We start from the raw sequence: 20039 nt of genomic DNA, 5'->3' as shown, positions 1-20039 counted from the left end.
ATTGGGGAGATATTTACCGACCCCCTTAAAAAAAATTACTAATGCGCGTGTTTATGAGATCTGATTGGTGTCAATTTTTGGATAAAAACGAGTATTATTTTACAGTTCTAGCGGATTTACGGATCTGCTAAAGTTGTTCTTAACGAGGATAGGTGTCCTGCGTGTTTATGGATCTGCTAGAGTTGCTTTCAACGACTTCGGGTACGTGTCCGTGCCGCGTCGTGATTTTGACAGGAAATGAGAGCGACGTCGTGCTGGATAGGACAGGGTGTGGCCGGCCGGTATGGACACTTCACACTTGGACTTGGTTTATAAATTGATGCTGATAACGTCGTGATAATTATGTTTTTCTTTGACGTGGAAATGTGAAGTCGTGATGAATATTAAGTTGGCCGGTGACAGCGCTGGCTTACCAGATTGATTGATCATGCAGAGGAAGGACGCACGTTGTCGTTTTTCTTTGTTTTTGTAGTGGCTTTTCTCTAGAACTAAAAGTATCTTCAGTCGGGTTTCTTGTATAGTCGTATAGTGTATGGCAATATCAACGACTTGGCGTATGGAGGCGTTGTCACGACCGGCCATGTATGGGGACTCCTCTTCCCAGCAGCGCCCCCTACACGGCGCACACAAAAGGGCTTTTAGTTCATTTTTTTACATAATCATAGCATTTTGCAAAGTTAAAACAAAGGTGAGCAGACAATTTTTCCATGACCAATGCATGCAATCAATAATTCCAAACATTCTAGAAAATCCCCTTCGTGCATTTTGTGCCATGATACAAAGTTGTTTCTACTCACGTAGTGTGGTCCAAACACTACCACCACTGCCTTGCAAAATTGAACGGTTGTGGACTTAGCCATGTGAAGGTTGTCATCTTGTGTATCAGCAAAGTCTCCATATGCAAGTATCCTCATCGGAGCGGTGCATTTCTAAATTGATGAGAAATCGAGCACTCGGACAATGTCTTTCTTCATCACAAAGTAGGTATCTTATGTCCTCACATCGTCCACCAACTTCATGAATAGCTCCCATTTTCATGCAAAACCAGCACCGAAACTCCTTTCGGATTGCAGTTGGAGTGGTTAGCAAAATAGTCGGCATATAGCATGGTGTGACCCTCCATCCTCTGTCTTTCCTTACTCTTCCTTCTCCCAAGATTTGAACCTCCACGACTTGGAGCAGCATTGTTTAGCTCATCTTCTTACATTTGTAGAAGACAAACAAGGATTGCCAAGTGTTGGCATCCTCTTCCATGAAAGCATGCATCAACATCTCGTTGTCACTATCCTAGTCTACGAATGAAAGAAAAGATCAATCAATCGACCGAAAGCCGGCGACAGCAACAAAATCTGGCAACGAGAGCCTACTAAGGCAAAGGGTAGAGCACCTTGCGTGCAAGCCGGGGTGAGAGGTCACCGCGAGATAAGAGGGTCGATGAGTGGGGCAGCCGAGGCGGCGCGCAGCGGGCTGGGGGTGGCGGCGAGAGGGGAATGGCAGCGGCAATGACGATGTACATTTGACAGGGATGGAAGAGCTCTCGAGCAGGCAAGAGGCGAGATGGAGGGGAAATAGGGCTTGGTCGCTCGTAGGTGGCACCCTCCTATCGGTATCCTATGTGACGTGGGCACTAGCCCACCCATGCGAGGCGGGGTTGGCTTGGAGGCGCCGAGAAGTTTTGGGCCGCGCGGGACTGAAGACGTGTTTAGGGCCATGACTAGGCGCCCAATTCTGTTCGCCGCCCCAATAGCCGGTTGAGGAGGCCTTTCGGGGGCGTGGGGAGGGGTCGGGGACGATGATACTATAATCCACCACATAATTTTTAAAAAATCTTCAACAAAAAGAACAGACTTGTTCGTTGGGCTATCACGGCCCGCCAGTGAATGTCCGGTCTAGCTCATGAAGGAAATCTGGACCAGATCTAGCCCATAGCTAAGAAAAATTGGGCCGCGCTGCCAATCAAACGACCACTCTATGATACTACACCGACGGTCGAACTCTGCGCCAAACATAGGTGAAAGCGTTCAACAAAAAGAAGAAGAAGAGAGGAGCTAGGAACGGTGGCGCTCGCCCCTCGCCGTGTTAGGCAGAGCTAGCCGACGAACATAATTGCGACACAGCTTAATACTAGAAGCATCATGCATGTGTCCGATCTGGTACGACGTGCACGCTACACACCACAACACCAGCAGCACGCCTGACCGTGTATGTATGTCCACTAGAAAATGAATTAATATGGCTAGACTCGAGCATTTCCGACACGTTTCAAATAGACCTGGATACTTTTTTGCATTTATGTCACCGCTTATACGAAGAAATTGGAACAAGTACGTCATTGCTCTTGCGTCACTTTAAGTTGAAGCGTTCGACTTGATGAAACATAGGCATTTGATGTGGACGATAAGTTCCACTGGTGGAAAAACAGGCTTCCGGGAAGCCCCATAAGTCGCGAAGGTAAAGGAACCGCGACTAATGGGGTCTTTAGTCGCGGTTCGTGTGGCGAACCGCGACCAAGACTGGCCCGGGGCGCACGGTGGCCAGGCTGGTGCACGTGGGGGCTTTAGTCGCGGTTGGCCAGCCCAACCGCGACTAAAGGTGCCGAAGGCCTTTAGTCGCGGTTGGCCAGGCCAACCGGGACTAAAGCCCCTCCCCTATATATACCCATCCAGCAGCCAACACTTAGCCATTTGGAGCCATTCTCTTCACAAACTTCACAAGTGAGTGTTAGGTTTGCTTTTGGTTCCTCTTATGCACATAAGGTGTTTGATGAAATGCCCCAAGAGCATGAAACAAACATGATATGAAGTGTTGGAGTCACACTTGAGCTTTCTCATTTATTTTTCCTCCTCGATCGCGGTTAGCAACTTGAACCTTTGATGTGTCATTGATAAAATATGCATGTGTGTGTAGTTCATTGTTTAATTTATATTGTTTGTAGCTAGTTAGTTTAACAAATGCATGATGGTTAATTATATATTTTATATTATAATAATGCAGATGAATCGGCAATGGATGTACGGTAACCGACTCTCCGGCGAGTTCAGTACGGGTTTGAAAGATTTCCTCGTAGTGGCTAATGCGAACAAGCAGGGGGTTTTGTTATCTCGTCCATGTGTTAAGTGTAAGAATCGGAAGGGTTACTCTTCCTCAAGAGATGTTCACATGCACCTGCTTCGGCACGGTTTCATGCCAAGCTATAATTGTTGGACCAAGCATGGAGAAAGAGGGGTTATAATGGAAGAAGATGAAGAAGGGGATGATTTCAATGATGAAAGCTATCTTTCTCATTTCGGTGATACTTTCATGGAGGATGCTGAAGGTGAAGGGGAAGGTGAAGAAGAGGCACGTGATGATCCCGTTGATGATCTTGGTCGGACCATTGCTGATGCACGGAGACGCTGCGAAACTGAAAAAGAGAGGGAGAATTTGGATCGCATGTTAGAGGATCACGAGGAAGGCGCTGTACCCGGATGCGACGATGGTCCGAAAAAGCCGGGCTGCACTACTCGGATTCTGCTGAGATGGAAGGCACGGGCAGGTGTAGGCTGACTCGGCATTTGAAAACTTGCTGAAAATGTTGAAGAATATGTTTCCAAAGAATAACGAGTTGCCCGCCACTACGTACGAAGCAAAGAAGGTTGTCTCGCCCTCTAGGTTTAGAGGTTCCGAAGATACATGCATGCATCAACGACTGCATCCTCTACCGCGGTGAATACGAGAATTTGAATGAATGCCCGGTATGCACTGCATTGCGTTATAAGATCGGAGGCGATGACCCCGGTGACGATGTTGAGGGCCAGAAACCCGGGAAGAGGGTTCCCGCCAAGGTGATGTGGTATGCTCCTATAATACCACGGTTGAAACGTCCGTTCGGGAACAAAGAGCATGCCAAGTTGTTGCGATGGCACAAAGAGGACCGTAAGCTCGGACGGGGAGTTGAGACACCCCGCGGATGGAACGCAATGGAGAAAGATCGACGAGAGAGTTCAAAGATTTTGCAGCCGACGCAAGGAACATAAGATTTGGTCTAAGTACGGATGGCATGAATCCTTTTGGCGAGCGAGCTCCGGCCATAGCACCTGGCCCGTGACTCTATGCATCTACAACCTTCCTCCTTGGTTGTGCATGAAGCGGAAGTTCATTATGATGCCGGTGCTCATCCAAGGTCCGAAGCAACCCGGCAACGACATCGATGTGTACCTAAGGCCATTAGTTGATGAGCTTTTACAGCTGTGGGGCAGACCTGGTGTCCGTGTGTGGGATGAGCACAAAGAAGAGGAATTTGACCTACGAGCGTTGCTTTTCGTAACCATCAACGATTGGCCTGCTCTTAGTAACCTTTCGGGACTGTCAAATAAGGGATACAATGCATGCACGCACTTGCTTACATGAGACCGAAAGTGTACATTTGCCAAATTGTAAGAAGAACGTGTACCTTGGGCATCGTCGATTTCTTCCGAAAGGTCATCCGAGTAAGAAAGAAAGGCAAGCATTACAACGGCAAGGCGGATCACCGGCCGAAGCCTGCGGAACACACTCGGTGCTGAGGTATTTGATATGGTCAAGGGTTTGAAAGTCATCTTTGGAAAGGGTCCTGGCGGACAATCGGTTCCGAAGGGAGCTGACGGGCACGTAGCCATGTGGAAGAAGAAATCTATATTACGGGAGCTAGAATATTGGAAAGTCCTAGAAGTCCGCTCTGCAATCGACGTGATGCACGTTACGAAGAATATTTGCGTGAACATCCTAAGCTTCTTGGGCGTGTATGGGAAGTCAAATGATACAAAGGAAGCACGGCAGGACCGACAAAGTTTGAAAGACCCCGATGACAAGCATCCGGAACGGTTTCAAGGTCGTGCCGGCTACGCTCCGACCAAAGAAGAGAAGGTCATCTTTTTTGAATGCCCGAGCGAGTATGAAGGTCCCGTCGAGATTCTCGTCCAATATAAAGGGAATAATAAACATGGCGGAGAAAAAGTTCCAAAACCTGAAGTCTCACGATCGCCACGTGATTATGACGCAATTGCTTCCGATTGCTTTGAGGGGCTCCTGCCGGAAAATGTTCGAGTAGCCATTGTGAAGCTATGTGCATTCCTCAATGCAATCTCTCGAGAAGGTAATCAATCCGGAAGTTCTACCACGGTTACGAACGATGTGATCCAATGTCTTGTCGGTTTCGAGTTGGTGTTCCCGCCATCCTTCTTCAATATTATGACGCACCTCCTGGTTCACCTAGTCGATGAGATTTCCATTCTCGGTCCTGTATTTCTACACAATATGTTCCCCTTCGAGAGGTTCATGGGAGTATTAAAGAAATATGTTCGTAACCGTGCTAGGCCAGAAGGAAGCATCGCCAAGGGCTATGGAAATGAGGAGGTAATTGAGTTTTGTGTTGACTTTGTTCCCGACCTTAAGCCGATTGGTCTTCCTCAATCGCGGCACGAGGGGAGACTAAGTGGAAAAGGCACGATCGGAAGGAAATCAATGATATGTATGGACGGCCATTCTCCGATCGAAGCACACCACACGGTTCCGACCAATTCCAGCTTGGTGGCTCCGTACTTTGAGAAACACAAGAATATTTTACGCTCGGACAACCCCGGGAAGCTCGAATCCTGGATTAGGAAGGCCCACATGGAGACTTTCGGCGATTGGTTGAGAAAACATTTAATGAGTGACAATAAGGTTGTAGATAAGCTGTACATGTTGGCCAAGACACCATCTTCGACTATAACGACTTTCCAAGGGTACGAGATAAATGGGAATACATTTTACACGATCGCCCAAGATAAAAAGAGCACCAACCAAAACAGTGGTGTCCGCTTTGATGCAGCAACCGAGAATGGGCAAAAGGTCACATATTATGGTTACATAGAGGAGATATGGGAACTTGACTATGGACCCTCCTTTAGGGTCCCTTTGTTCCGGTGCAAATGGTTCAAGCTAACGGGAGGTGGGGTAAAGGTGGACCAGCAATACGGAATGACAATGGTGGATTTCAACAATCTTGGTTACCTTGACGAACCATTCGTCCTAGCGAAAGATGTCGCTCGGGTTTTCTATGTGAAGGACATGAGTAGCAAACCGAGGAAACGGAAAGATAAGAAAACGATCAGTACATCATGCGATGATCCAAAGCGCCACATTGTTCTTTCGGGGAAAAGAAACATCGTGGGAGTGGAGGACAAGACAGACATGTCGAGAAGATTATAATATGTTTGCTGAAATTCCGCCCTTCAAAGTGAACACCGACCCAAGCATTAAGTTAAATGATGAGGATGCTCCATGGATACGGCACAATCGTAAGCAAGCGGGGACACAAGGGAAGAAATGATGTGTAATAATTTATTATTGTACCAAACTTTGTTGAATGAATCATGTGAATTATATTACCCGTGATGTGTTTAATTGGTGTCCATTTTCGAATGATTCAATTGACTCGAGATAGCACCGATGATACATGAAATTTGGAGTGACTAAGTCATACTCCCGCATACATGAAATTTGGAGTGACTAAGTCATACTCCCGCATATAGGAAATTTGGAGTGACTAAGTCATACTCCTGCATATAGGAAATTTGGAGTGACTAAGTCATACTCCTGCATACATGAAATTTGGAGTGATTTAGTCATACTCCTGCCTAGGCGTATAATATGCATACTCGTAGTCTTCATAGCCGCCGCCGTTGTACTTGGTAGTCGTCGCCTTCTAAGTTGCCGGCGTCGTCGTCGGCTGCTCGTCGTCGCTGTCGTCGGGCGGCGCTCGTGGCTCGAGCCGAGGGTAGCGCGAGCGGGGGATATCGCCGGCCGTGATGTAGTCCATGACGCTCGCGAGTCCGGCCGTACCACCATAGCCGACGGCCGGCCTCGTGGAAGTTTCCGGGAGGCGGACCGTCCTCCTCATACCAGCGAGCGCCCTCTCACGCCGATTGATGAAGAAGGCGTCCCAAGTATGCTGGTTATCGGGATGCCGGCGGGATTCATCCGCTGCTCCGGCGTGAGGTCGAGGTAGTAGTGATTCGTGATGGCCGCCCGGAGCGCGGTACCCGAGGGACGGGAGGGACCGGCACGCCGCCGGCGCTTAGGCTCCAGCCGGCGAGGACGCGGTAGCCCGGAGGGCAAGGGTAGTTCGAGGCGCAAAGCTCCTCCACCTGCTGGTAGGTTAGAGTGGGTGCGGTGGAAGCCATGAGAGAGTGATGAGAGATTGTAGAGATGTGATGCTGGCCAAGCCGGGCTACCTATATGTAGTGACAAATGGCGGGAAAAATGGGAGCGGGAAGACGAGGAGGCGGGAAGAAAGAGGCGGGGAGAAAGTGGCGGGAAGAAATTGGCGGGAAAAAATTTGGCGGGAAGAAAGAGGCCGGAAGAAATTGGCGGGAAACAATTGGCGGGAAGAAATGGCGGGAAGACGAGGAGGGAAGAGGGGGTCGGCGGAAAGAGGCGGGAAGAGGGGGCCAACGAACTTTTATGAATTTTTTGGTATATTATTTGTATTTTTAACATTTTGAAATGAATTAGTTTTATTTTTCTGAATTTTTTGATATATTATTTGTATTATTAACATTTTGAATTGAATTAGTTTTATTTTTCTGATTTTTTTGGTATATTATTTGTATTTTTAAAATTTTGAATTGAATTAGTTTTATTTTTATGAATTTTTTGGTATATTATTTGTATTTTTAACATTTTGAAATGAATTAGTTTTATTTTTCTGAATTTTTTGATATATTATTTGTATTATTAACATTTTGAATTGAATTAGTTTTATTTTTCTGATTTTTTTGGTATATTATTTGTATTTTCAACATTTTTGAAATGAATTAGTTTTATTTTTCTTAATTTTTTGATATATAATTTGTATTTTTAACATTTTGAATTGAATTAGTTTTATTTTTATGAATTTTTTGATATATTATATGTACTCTCAACATTTTTGAAACGAAATAATTTCGAAAAAAGCCTTTAGTCGCGGTTGGCGAGGCCAACCGCGACTAAAGGTCGATTCCGCGGAACCGAAAAGGTGCGAAAAAAGGCTTTAGTCGCGGTTGGGGTTACCAACCGCGACTAAAGGGTACCCTTTAGTCGCGGTTGGTAACCCCAACCGCGACGAAAGCCCCGACGGTATAAATACCGCGAGGGCGGACGGCGGTTCAGTCTTCGTCTTCTCCGTCGATCCGTGAAGCTTCTCTGCACGTCGCCGCCCTCGCTCGCCTGCTCGCTGACGCCGTCAGGCTGCCCCCGCGCCCTCTGCACGTCGCCGCCCTCGCCGGCCCGCCGCCATCAACGGCCGCAGCCGCCGCCGCCCTCGAGCGACCTCGCTGCCCCCGGCCCGGCGCCCCCCGTACGTACGTCGTCGACTCGCCGCGCCGCGCGAACTCTCCGGCCGCACACGCGCCTGCTGCCACACGCCGCCGCCGCGGTGCACGCCGCCGCAGTACACGCCGCCGCAGTGCACGTCGCCGCCTCTCGAACCGCCGCCGCCCACCGCCGCGCGGGAGAGAGAGATCGAGGGCGCGCGCGCGGGGCGTGCCGGCGCCCGGCCCGATCTCATTTTTTTTTTGTTTTTTTTTTGTTTTTGCTAACTAAAATTGTAAACTAAAATTGGACTTCAAAAGATTTTGGAAAAAAACTAAAAATTGACTTAAACGAATTAACTTGTTGTTAATTAAAATTGTAAACTAAAATTTGCCTAAAAAACTAAAATTTGACTAAAGTGGGCCGGTGAACCAAATTAACTTGTTGTTAATTAAAATTGTAAACTAAAATTTGCCTAAAAAACTAAAATTTGACTAAAGTGGGCCGGTGAACCAAATAAACTTGTTGTTAATTAAAATTGTAAACTAAAATTTGACTAAAAAACTAAAATTTGACTAAAGTGGGCCGGTGAACCAAATAAACTTGTTGTTAATTAAAATTGTAAACTAAAATTTGACTAAAAAACTAAAATTTGACTAAAGTGGGCCGGTGAACCAAATAAACTTGTTGTTAATTAAAATTGTAAACTAAAATTTGACTAAAAAACTAAAATTTGACTAAAGTGGGCCGGTGAACCAAATAAACTTGTTGTTTCATCACAATATGTAACTTGTTGTTTCATCACAATATGTAACTAAAGTGGGTGAACCAAATAAACATGTTTGATGAACCAACAAAAAACGAATTACATGTTAGAGGAGACGGGATCCCATGACACGAAAGAAGTCCGGTGGGTTGCATCATGCATATATAAGCTAACGACGGACTAGTCGGCCAATCCCACCACCGCACAGCCACGACAAACGGGGATGGGGTAATGGGGATAGGAGAACACACGGCACCGCCATCGCGCTTTGCCACCGCCGCCCTTTCGCCACCGCCACCGCGCGCCTACCTTCCGCCGCCCCCTTTCGCCACCGCGACCCCGCATATACCGCGACACCCTCTCCCACCCTTTCCTCGCCCCTCCTTTTGGCACCGCCCTTTCGCCACCGCCACCGCCCCCTTCTTCACTTAATTAATTTGTTTTGACTACATGTTTTCAGGACCGACATATGGCGGACGATAGAGGTGACCCGATTACTGGACAACTATGATCCGGACGGCGAAGACCATATGTTCGGCATCATAAAAGGCGATATTCCTTTTGTGCCGACCGGAGAAGAAGAAGATGATATCGCTTCTTATCCGAACTTTGAGTGTGAAGATGAAGGGCGCCGTCGGCAAGCGAGATGATGCCGAAGAAACGTCGATAAACGACGATCTTCAATTGGAAGTAGCAACCACCTCCGGCGCCGAGGTATATATATATATACATATTGAGCGTCTGGTGATACAACTAACTGATTTGAATAAATGTGTGTGTACTAACGCGCGCGACTCTCTTTCTTATTTTAGCCCTCGGCCGGATCGTCGAAAAAATCGAGTACGTCGTCGTCAAAGCGTGGCGCAACCAAGACGATGAAACCGGGAGAAACATGCACCATCGATGTTGTCGACGAAGAAACCGGCGAGCAGGCTGGAGCCCGAGCAAGAACGCCACCAAGTTTGTCGGCCAATGCGGAGCCGTTGTTAGAGACAACGTCTCGATCACCCGCCGAGAGTGGAATGAGCCAAAGAAGGCACGTGTTGGTTTCACTTTTGTCGAACGAGAGAGAAAAAAAGATTGCTTCAAAAAGCTTATGGAACATTTCGTTCTACCTCCGGAATACCGCAAATACGATGAGGAGGGTAACAAGATTGCGGAAAACAAGAAGAGGCGCAAGCTAGTCAAACGAGTTCGCTCTTTCTAGGATGGCCAACGCATTCGGAAATACAAGCAAAATCTAGCCCATGACTTTGTCAACCAGGGCAAGACTCCGGATTTCAAAGGACAATATGAGAAAGCTGCAACATGATTGGCCAGAATTTGTGAAGCAAAAGAAATCGGAGCAGTTCCTTGAACTATCGAAAAAAAATAAGGAAAATGCGGCCAAGAAGGAGTACAATCATAAAATGGGGCCGGGAGGGTATCGCTTTTGGCAGCCTAAGTGGGAGAAGATGGAGAACGAGGCTGAGGGCGCGAGGAATCCGTCCAGGTACGGAGGGATGGGACCCAAGGGCCAAAAGCTGGTGGTACGGGCATGGGGGATCGCCGAACCCGGAGACAGGGGAGTGTGTTTACCAGGGCAAAATAATTACACCCACCCAAAACCTTATTGAGGCAATGAGGGATGCTCAAGAGGGAGGATCGGGTTCAACGGAGAGAACGACGCCACGACAAAAGCCCTCGGGAATCCTGAACACGGAGGACGTGTACGAGGCATGCCCGGGGACATTTCGTGGAAACTAGGGTTCCCCGGAAAGATGACCCGTACGGTTACGGAAGCCGTAAGAGAAAGATGGATCGGGATGCGGATGTTGTGGCGAAGTTGGTAACGGAAATGGATGTGATGAAGAAAACCGTGAGTGTACTAGTCGCCGAAAGAGATGCAGCTCGGGCGCAGCATGAAGATCATCCAATGGATCTCGGAAGCCGGCGGCGGAGAAGAAGCGGCGTGGCTTCCACGGAGGCCTCACCGGCTGGTGCACCGACGATCGAAATTACTGCACCGGAGCCTCGGCTGGTGGTCGAAGTTACTTGCACGGAGCCTCCTCGCTACCCCGTGGACGATATAAAGGAGATGAAAGCATGTCATCTGTATTATCCTATCGGGAACATGTCCATGAAGGTAGCCATCGGCAGTGCTTTACCACCGGAGCACTCCACCACAACAACCCCATTCAAGATGGCTATGCTCGTGTCACGGTGGAGGAGATAGTCCAAGGGTTTGAGGACACGTACATTGACATTGCTACACCTGAAGGGGTGAAAAGACTTGGAGATGTCAAGCGCCGGTTCATTCTATGGCGAGAAGAAATTTATCAAGTTTCCGGGCGAGGCGCCAACAAGTCCACCCCCGTACGGTGGTGGTGGTGGCGGTGGCGGTGACGGTGGCGGTGGCGGTGGCGGTGACGGTGGCGGTGGCGGTGACGGTGGCGGTGGTGCTTCACCTAATACACCTCATTCACGTCGGCCGACGCCGCCCCCGATCCTCGTCCGGCGGGTGATCGGACACCGGTACCGCCCCCAATCCACCTCCGGCGAAGAAGCGAAGCAGTCCTTGGTTATTAACCCGGACCCTTACGTACCTAAGAAAACAAAGGTACCGGAGGTATCATCGAAGCCTCTCCCCGGGAGGTCTTGGGAAAGTAGTGCCGAGGAAGTCGAGGCGGGCGCGGCTGCTGATTTAGAGAAATGGAAGGCAAGCGTCCGAGAAGAAAATAGAGGGCGAGCCCAAGCCGGTATATTCGACAAGGAAAAGCGATGGGCTAAGTCATTTTTGAACACACCGTCCCAAGCCGCGAAGAATCCGCTCGACGACTATTTACGTGAACTTCGTAGGCAAGCACTCGCGTTCAAGAACGAGGAAAGAGTTGGCGGAGAAGCAAAGGGGGAAAGAAGTTGCCCAGCTCGGGAAACAAAGTAAACAATCGATCGCCCCGCTCATAGTGCAAGCCGCCGGTCCGGATGCCCCCGATATCATAGCAGCTGCGGCAGCACATGGATTGACTGTAGAAAGTGCCAGAAAACAAGCGGCCGACTTAGGTATCACTCTTCGTGCGGTGTTAGGCCTTGATGAGGCGCCAATGAAGGACGTAGTATTTACATATGTGAAGAATGGCCCTCTCATCGAGCACACGCGAGAAGAGGATCTACCTCGACAAATGCTAGGTCTGCTAAATTGGTACAAGGCTTACATAAAACATGAAAACGCCAAAGACTATATCTATGCGGAAGTTAAATATGAGCATCACTTCAAACGTTACTGGGTACAAATTCCTCTGAGTGAATTGTTCCAGCTGTTCAATCTGCGCGACCTCGACAAATCTATCATCAGTTGCTACGTTCTGTAAGTGATTTATTAATTTCTACCCCATCTCGTTCATTGCCTGCACTATATATATATATGTATATATATATATTGTCCTAACTATCTTGTTGTGTACGCTATATATTATGCAGAATGAAGAAGCGGGAAATGCGAATAAGGAACATCCATGATGTTGGGTTCATTGACCCACACATCGTTAATTCATATGTGTTAGAACACCACCCCGCCGACGTGGAGGAAGACCTGTGGCGGTTTATTAGAAAACAGCAACGGAAAAGTGATATTCTATTTCCTTACCATTTTGGGTGAGTGTTTCTGTCTTGAGCACATTCTCTTTTGTTTACTCCATGCATGGTATGTGGCTAATCGATGAGTTATGCATGACTGTGCATGTATCGTGTCCGCAGGTTCCACTTTGGATTCTTATGGTAATTAAAGTTCGGACCTCCTCGGTTCTCGTCCACGACTCTCCGAATATGGATCCGGCGCTTTGGGGCGACATGAGAAAAATGATGCAAAAGTAATTATTTTCATTCATTTGCGCTCTATATCGATCGGCCTATTTCGTTCATCATTTCCTAATATCAAGTAACTAATTAATAACTCTCTTGTTTATTTAATTTTCTTTGCCTCGTAGGGTTTGGAGACGGTTCGTAGATACCAAGGTCGGTGAATTCAAAAAAGAGCTACATTTTAAAATGGCGAGTGCCGACATATTGGGGATACTCAGCCACCGGGGACCAATCTATGTGGATACTATGTTTGTGAGAGGATCCGGAGATACTGCAATGAGCGGGACCGGACGTGTGAGAACAACATCTCGAGGAATAACCTCCGGAAGACCCTTAGTCCGGAAGCTCGCTTCCGACCACTTCAAGAGGAACTAGGCTGGATGGTTGGCGAGGGAAGTCATCGATCCTAGAGGAGAACACTATTACGATGACGTAGATCTTTATAGGCACCGGAATTAGTAACTAACTTGTTCAAAATTGTATATGGTCATCCGATATTGAATATATATTGTATATTACTCTTGAATTCTTTTTGGTTCTAATTTCAAATTTGTTTGAAATTGTACATTCATATGCATGTATGTATACGGTACCGTAGAATATGTGAAACTCCTTCAAAATTAAAACCCAAAAGAAATAAAATAATACAAATTAAAAAGAAACCAGATTTAGGGGGAGGGGGGGGGCTAAACCCTAAACCCTGCGGAGGCCTTTAGTCGCGGTTGGCCAGAAGAACCGCGACTAAAGGTCCTCCGCCCTGGCGCTCGCCTGAGGCCCACGTGGATGGGCCTTTAGTCGCGGTTCGTGAGGAACCGCGACTAAAGGGGGGGCCTTTAGTCGCGCTACTTTGGTCGCGGTTGGGCCACCGCGACTAATGGCAGTTGCCAACCGCGACCAAAGCCCCTTTTTCCACCAGTGTTCTCCAGTTTGTATATATGATATCCTTTTTAGAACTAATGTGGTTTGTATATTTAGTTGACATATAGCCATAGTCTCCCACATTTGACCCTCCTAACACATTGTATCACATTTCAGGCAATTTGAGAATTTCTCACTGGTCGATTCCATCCACATGTCATATGTAGACGCGGACGTGTAAAACCGTGGAGAATTCTTACATGGCCGATTGCCAACTTGCACTTTTGAGTCGGATCTTGTTGTACGTCGGATGCGGGGTGCCACGTAGGACACACATAGTCAGTTACCACATATATATACCCGCCATTGGTTAGGAGGTCGAGTCTCTCATTTAAGCAAAATGGTTATTTATATGGGATGTTGTTCCCTTCCGTAGTGCTTTGAATCTACGCGGGTTTGGTATTTTAGGGCCTACTTGGAGAACACAAAAATAGGGAAAACTTTGGGTTAATGCATGTTGAATCCTATCTTATAGGAATAGAAGACACGTATATCTATAGCAAGGTTGCACCTCGAGAGAAACATAGGAACTTGTTAGAAGGAATAGGTAAATAGGTAAATGAAATAATTGTCATTGAAAGAGGGAGAATATCCCATAAGTTTTTTTTCTTCTCATGTGCAGTATTTGCATGTAAAATAACCATTGGAAATCCAGAATGGGGAAAAGGAATTCGAGGAATATAATTCTCCGGTAATTCATATGTAATTCTTTTGAAATAGAGAGAGGCCCATTCTAGATAATACGTAGCGTTCCTCTGTCTATTTATAAATAGACGTCTGCAATTTGTCTAAATCTAAATGTATCTAGACGAGTCTGGATCCCGGGGTGGCGGCTCCGGTCGGTGGTGGCGGGTGAGGCTCAGGACTCCCTTGGCTGCGCGGTGCGGAGAAGCCCAGGCCAAGGCCGTGCTGCTCCGGCGGTCTGGTGGCTTCGGCCTGGACGGCTGCCTGGTGGTGGCGGCTCTCCTCCCTTGCTCTTTGGCGCGCTTCGACAGTGGCCGGTGCGCCGGGCTCCCGAGGTGCTGCGCGGCCGTGGGTGGTGGGCTGATCTGGGTGGTGTGCCCTGCCGACGGCGGAGTGATGGGTGGGGGCGGGCTGCATGGGAAACCCTAGGTCCTCTTCTCCTGGCCTCTCGGCGGCCGGCGGTGGAGGTCTGGATTTCGGCTGTGGCGGGGGCCAGGCGTATGCGGTGTCTCCGGACCACGCGATCTGCGCTTGGTGTCTCCGGCGGTAGGCTTGGCCGGCCTGGGATGGTCGCCGCGTGGGGGCGCGACCTGAATAAAGGTGGCGGTCCTAGGATTCCAATTTGCGTCAAGATGATGATCTGCTAGAGCTATGTCCCCTTTGATCTGGCTAGAGTGACGGGTTCCGGGAGGCGCCGCCGGCGATCTTCCATGGGCTATGCACGCCTGGAGACTGCTGGATCGGGTGGGACTCGGTCGTGCGCACCCGCGTTTTACTCTGGCCGTTTGGTTTCAGAGGGAGCGCTTCGAAGCTCTGTTGGCTGTTAATATCATGGGGCATGTTCTCGTTCCATGGTGCTTACAAAGAATGTCATGAAGGCCGAGATCTGAGAACTAGCAATGGAGGTTCCATTCTTTGGGGCGAGGAGGAGTTGGCTTGGTGTTTCGTGATTTGGAGCAGCGGCATGCAAGTGGAGGCGACTGCACAAGAGAAGACCAAAGTCTTACCTTTCAGGGTGAAAATCCAATGTCTGGCCTTAATTGGTTGTGCCTGACAATGGCCTTGTTGAAGGCATTGTTTTGAAAGTGAGGATCTTCTTCAGAGTGAAAATCCAGATGTTTGATCGGCTGACGACAGCGCTTGTGCACTGTTCTCTTCTTGAAGGTGCCGCTTCTGAAGAAGTTGGACTTATTGTGTTGTCTTGGTGGTGATAGTGTTGCAGTTTCAAGGATTAAACTACCACAAAATAGCGGGACTTTTCTTTTTTTTGTAATTCTTCTTTCTTTTTTGGCTGTGTGCATCCGTAAGTCCGATAGAGCAATACGTTGTTGCAGAGGTTGGGTGGTATCTCCGATATTAATATATGCTTTTTGTCGAAAAAATTATTGTTTAGATACATCTAGATTTAGACAAACTCAAACATCTATTTATAGACCGAGGGAGTATAAAAAATCAGTAAACTTACACAAGGCGCGCGTCGGTCTAGTCGTTTTGACGAGACACGGTAGACAAGGTCGTTCTCACACGTGACATGTCACCCCCACGCTACTGTCAGATTACACACACATGCAGACTACACTGCACATGAAACGTCGACGACTCGACGTCGAGCTCTCGATCGATCACTCGCTCACCCGAGCCGTCCGTCCTTCCAGGCTCCCAGCCGCGAACGAAACGTCATCGATCGACCGGAGCACCAAAAGGCGCTGCCGAACTTAACCTCCCGGAGGCAAGAGCTAGCTAGCTCGCGCGTCCGTCCAGCCGGCCGTCGACACGTTTGCGAGGAGCTGACGCATCGTGTGAAGCCGATCGATCGAGCAGCTAGCTAGCACGATCACCGCGCGCGCCGGCCGCCGGCCGGTTGCCGTTCTCGTGAAAGAAGCCGGCCGGCCGGCCACCTTGCCGCGCGCGAGGCCTCGATCCATCGATGGATGCTTACCGCTTAGCGAGGCAGCTGGCGAGGAAGCATCGATCCGTCGCCGGAGCACGTTCAGCAATCACCAGCCGGAGCGCGCGCGCGCGCGCGTCGCTGTCGCCTTTGCCACGCCGGAAAAGAGGCGCTGCCCCCTTCCGTTTCCGGCAAATGGAGTTAGGCCGATCGATCAGCTAGCTCTGTCAATGGGAGAAGACAGAAGAGTCGTCCTCTCTCCACCCGGAGCCAGACAGGCCTTCGTTCGTTCTGTCGCTTTAGGACACGTTCCCACGATCCAGCGCCTCACCGGAGAATGGTTCTCTGACGCCACGGACGCCTAACTCCTTGCACGGGACGGTGAAGCATCGGAAGACGCAAGTACGGCTAGCTTATCGCATCGCCTACCTCCTGGCAAAAACCCGGCCAATTAGTGCAGGGATAAGGCTAGAGCTCGACAGGGTGTTCGGCGCGGCAAGTTACGAGCGGCATGTTATAAGCTACGGCCGCGCCACCGTTCCCGCCCGCCTGCCTAGGAGCCGTCAACTTCCACTCGCCTGCTTTCCATTGCTTCCTGCTACCTTCGTCCATCCGGGCTGCTCGCTTCGCCTTCCTGTTGCCGCAACCATCCACCCGTCCCGTCTCTGACCCTCTGCTGTTCGCTCGGTTTCCGATCGATGCATATGCCGGTGGTCGGGAGGAGAGGGGGCTTCTTCCAGCCCCGCGACGAGGTACGGGCTTGCTCTCTCTGAGACTGATCGTTCTCGTCCGTTTGCAGGTTCCTGTGTCGATCCAACGTTCAAACTCTTGTGTGAGGGCTGATCGGTTTTCTTTCTCTCCTTTTCATTCAGGTCTCTCACTTTGCCATCGGCGACTTTGCTCTAAGCAACGATCACGCCATGCCGCTGCTTCAAGGCCGTGACAAATCCAAGATGTACCCGGCGAATCCAGGACCCCTACCGCAGGGAGGTGGCGCCGCCAGAAACAGCGCTACTGTCTACGGCGACGGTACATCCGCCGACGTCGTGCCCCATGGAAAAGCCAACTTCTGCGCGCAGATTCAGAACAAGGACGTTGCTGTCACGATGAGTACGTACGCCATCGATCTTGCCCCGATAACATGCCGGTGTTTTACTCACTGTACGTCTAGGTGAAGTTGTGCTCATCGAATGCGTGCAGGTGCGGAAGCGGGATTGTTCCCTGCTGGAATCGGCGACGTTTCAGACATTATCTGTTCACCGCCGCAAGGGGATACGGTGCGATCACAGGATGAACACAGGAACAAAGCGAGCGACCTGTTCCTCTTCGACTGGCCTGAGCTGGCCCCCTTGGAGGGTGTCGAGACGGAGCTGAGGTAACTTCCTGAGTCCTGACCTTGAGCGTGCAGCCTTTTACAATCCAATGCCGCCTCTCTTTTTATCTGAAACCTTTTTTCTTTACCTCTCGTCTTCTGAAGAAAACTCGGTTCGCCGTTTGAGCTAGGGGGCAACAATTATTTCGATGACCCGATGTGGCCTTCGATCTGCTCGCCTGATGCTCAGCTCGTACCGAGCATCCGCTTTGATAATGACCTGAATCCGTCCACTGTTGCAAGCAAGAGCGCGGCTTATCCCATACTGATAGATTTGACAGTTCCTGACACTACTGATCAGGTACTTTCAGCTCTTATGCCCCTGATTACTTTTCCTCAAATTTTGAAGGTTCCTTGATGATGCAAAGGATTTACAGCTGACGGTATATATCTTCTCGTCGACTCGAGAGTCAGAGATCTTTGCGTTCTTCCATATGGGAATCTTGGTTCATAATTTCTCACAAGAATCTTGGATGCTAACTTCTCTGTTCACCTTCTGCAGATCAACATGGCAACTCCCATGAACACGCAGCAGCCATCCAAGAATAAAGAAAAGGAGTCGCCACTGAACCGCTCTTCCTCCGAGGAGATCCAGCATTTCCCACGGGTTTCAGACGCCGACCTCCTCTGCCCCTTCGACGACATGCTCGTCTCAACATCATCCAGCACCATGTACCGCAACGACGAGATGATACCGTCTTCCGCCACCGCTCGCTCCTGGCCAGACGACGTCGCCTCGGCTTACGCTCCACAGAGTTCCACGAAGAAGAAGAAGAAGCCGCACGCGACGACCCCGGACATGTTCCTCGATGAGATGTCCGAAAACCCACTGGAGATGTACTTCCCTCAGGTGAAGCAGCCTCAGATGCACCATCAGCTTCTTCCTGAAGTGTGCTTTGCAGGCGATGGGGCTGGTCTGAACAGCTCAGGATTGGAGTTGGGTTCGAAGGGGAGAGGATGTTCGGGAGGACTAATTGAGAGCCCTCTCCCGTCGTCGATTGCTAAAGCTGCACCGGTGAAGAATCTTCGGTTCCAGAAGCTTCAGGAAGGCATGAACCAGGTCAGGGTCACTGAGACTCACACTTACTTGCATACCATCTTTCATACATTTTTTTCATGTGATACGTGAATGATATTCAGTGCTTATGCTACTTAACGTCATATACATGTAATGTGCTACTGCAGTTGGATGTGGGAACCAAGACGTGCATAAGAGATGCCCTGTATCGACTGGCCAACAATGTCGAACAGAGGCATTGTGTCGACCAGAATGTGGGTTCATCAGGTGCTGCGAGCAGGCAAGTGTATCTGTCAACTTCTGAAACTTATCTCTGATTTCATACCATCTGTTGTTATTCAAAACATGGCTCTCGGGTTGGTCACATCCAAATGCTGACTGACGCTTCTGGTACCCCTGGCCAGGATCAAGACTTCGAGCGTATGGACCCAGACTCAGGGCAGCCCTATGGATCGCTCGGTAGCGCAGCTTCTTCTGCATAAACCGCTGTACCGGAAGACGACTGGTCGTCAGGCAAACCGCGTCGCTTGATAGTCTGGTTCTACTGGAAACTGGAAAGTACATGTAAATGTGGTCTGATATAGGCTTTGGAAGTTTGAGCGCCCATGAGTGATCGTCTGATCAACTTAATTCCATGTGTTTATGGGTAGTACAGCGCCCTTTATCAGGAAAAAACATGTGTTTATTAGTAGTACTACTTATATTCTTCCTAAAGCAGGGGCCACGATGCTAGCAGTATATATTGTAATGTTCAGAGAAGATAACAGATATGCTCACAGAAATTTGTCGTCCACTTTGCTTGAAAATTGCATGGACAGATTTGAGATGAGTTCATCCGATTTTCTATCAACTTTCTTGTGGTTGGGTGTTAGCGTTACCTATTCAGGAACAACACTGCCAAAAGTTAGTAGTGGTTCCTCTTCATCATATATCCTTTGCAAGGTCACCAAGCAAAGGCATCTCCATAGACTAATAAGTGGGAGAGCTCCAACAATCCACACCTCTCTATATATACCGATTGACGCCACCATATTTGTGGCTCCCAACAATGATGATATCAACTTCTTGGCAACTACTTTGACAAGCTTTGGCCAAGTCAACGGGCTTGTTACCAGTTGTGCAAAAAGTCATGTGGCTCCTACGAGAATATTGACCTCGACTACATCCTTCAAGCTTTCCTGGCTCAACATGCCTCCTTCCCAATGAATTCTTTGGGTCTGACTTTGCTCGCGACACGGCTCCGAAAATTTCACTTTCAAGA

The 20039-nt window shown here is 49.0% G+C and overlaps 1 protein-coding gene across 1 annotated transcript; it reads left to right on the top strand.

The window, feature by feature from the left end:
* Positions 1-17703: 17703 nt before the first annotated feature.
* Positions 17704-19505, top strand: LOC124688356 (protein LNK2-like). The gene is made up of 5 exons (XM_047222043.1): positions 17704-17763; positions 17892-18061; positions 18263-18820; positions 18946-19064; positions 19183-19505. Exons 2-5 carry the CDS (start codon positions 17918-17920, stop codon positions 19307-19309), a joined length of 948 nt encoding a protein of 315 aa, XP_047077999.1. The 5' UTR covers positions 17704-17763; positions 17892-17917; the 3' UTR covers positions 19310-19505.
* The last annotated feature ends 534 nt before the right edge of the window (positions 19506-20039 follow it).

Source organism: Lolium rigidum, chromosome 2, assembly GCF_022539505.1.
Source record: "Lolium rigidum isolate FL_2022 chromosome 2, APGP_CSIRO_Lrig_0.1, whole genome shotgun sequence".
Classification (NCBI taxonomy): Eukaryota; Viridiplantae; Streptophyta; class Magnoliopsida; order Poales; family Poaceae; genus Lolium; species Lolium rigidum.
The sequence above is the reverse complement of the archived record's forward strand: the minus strand, read 5'-3'. Positions and strand labels throughout refer to the sequence as shown.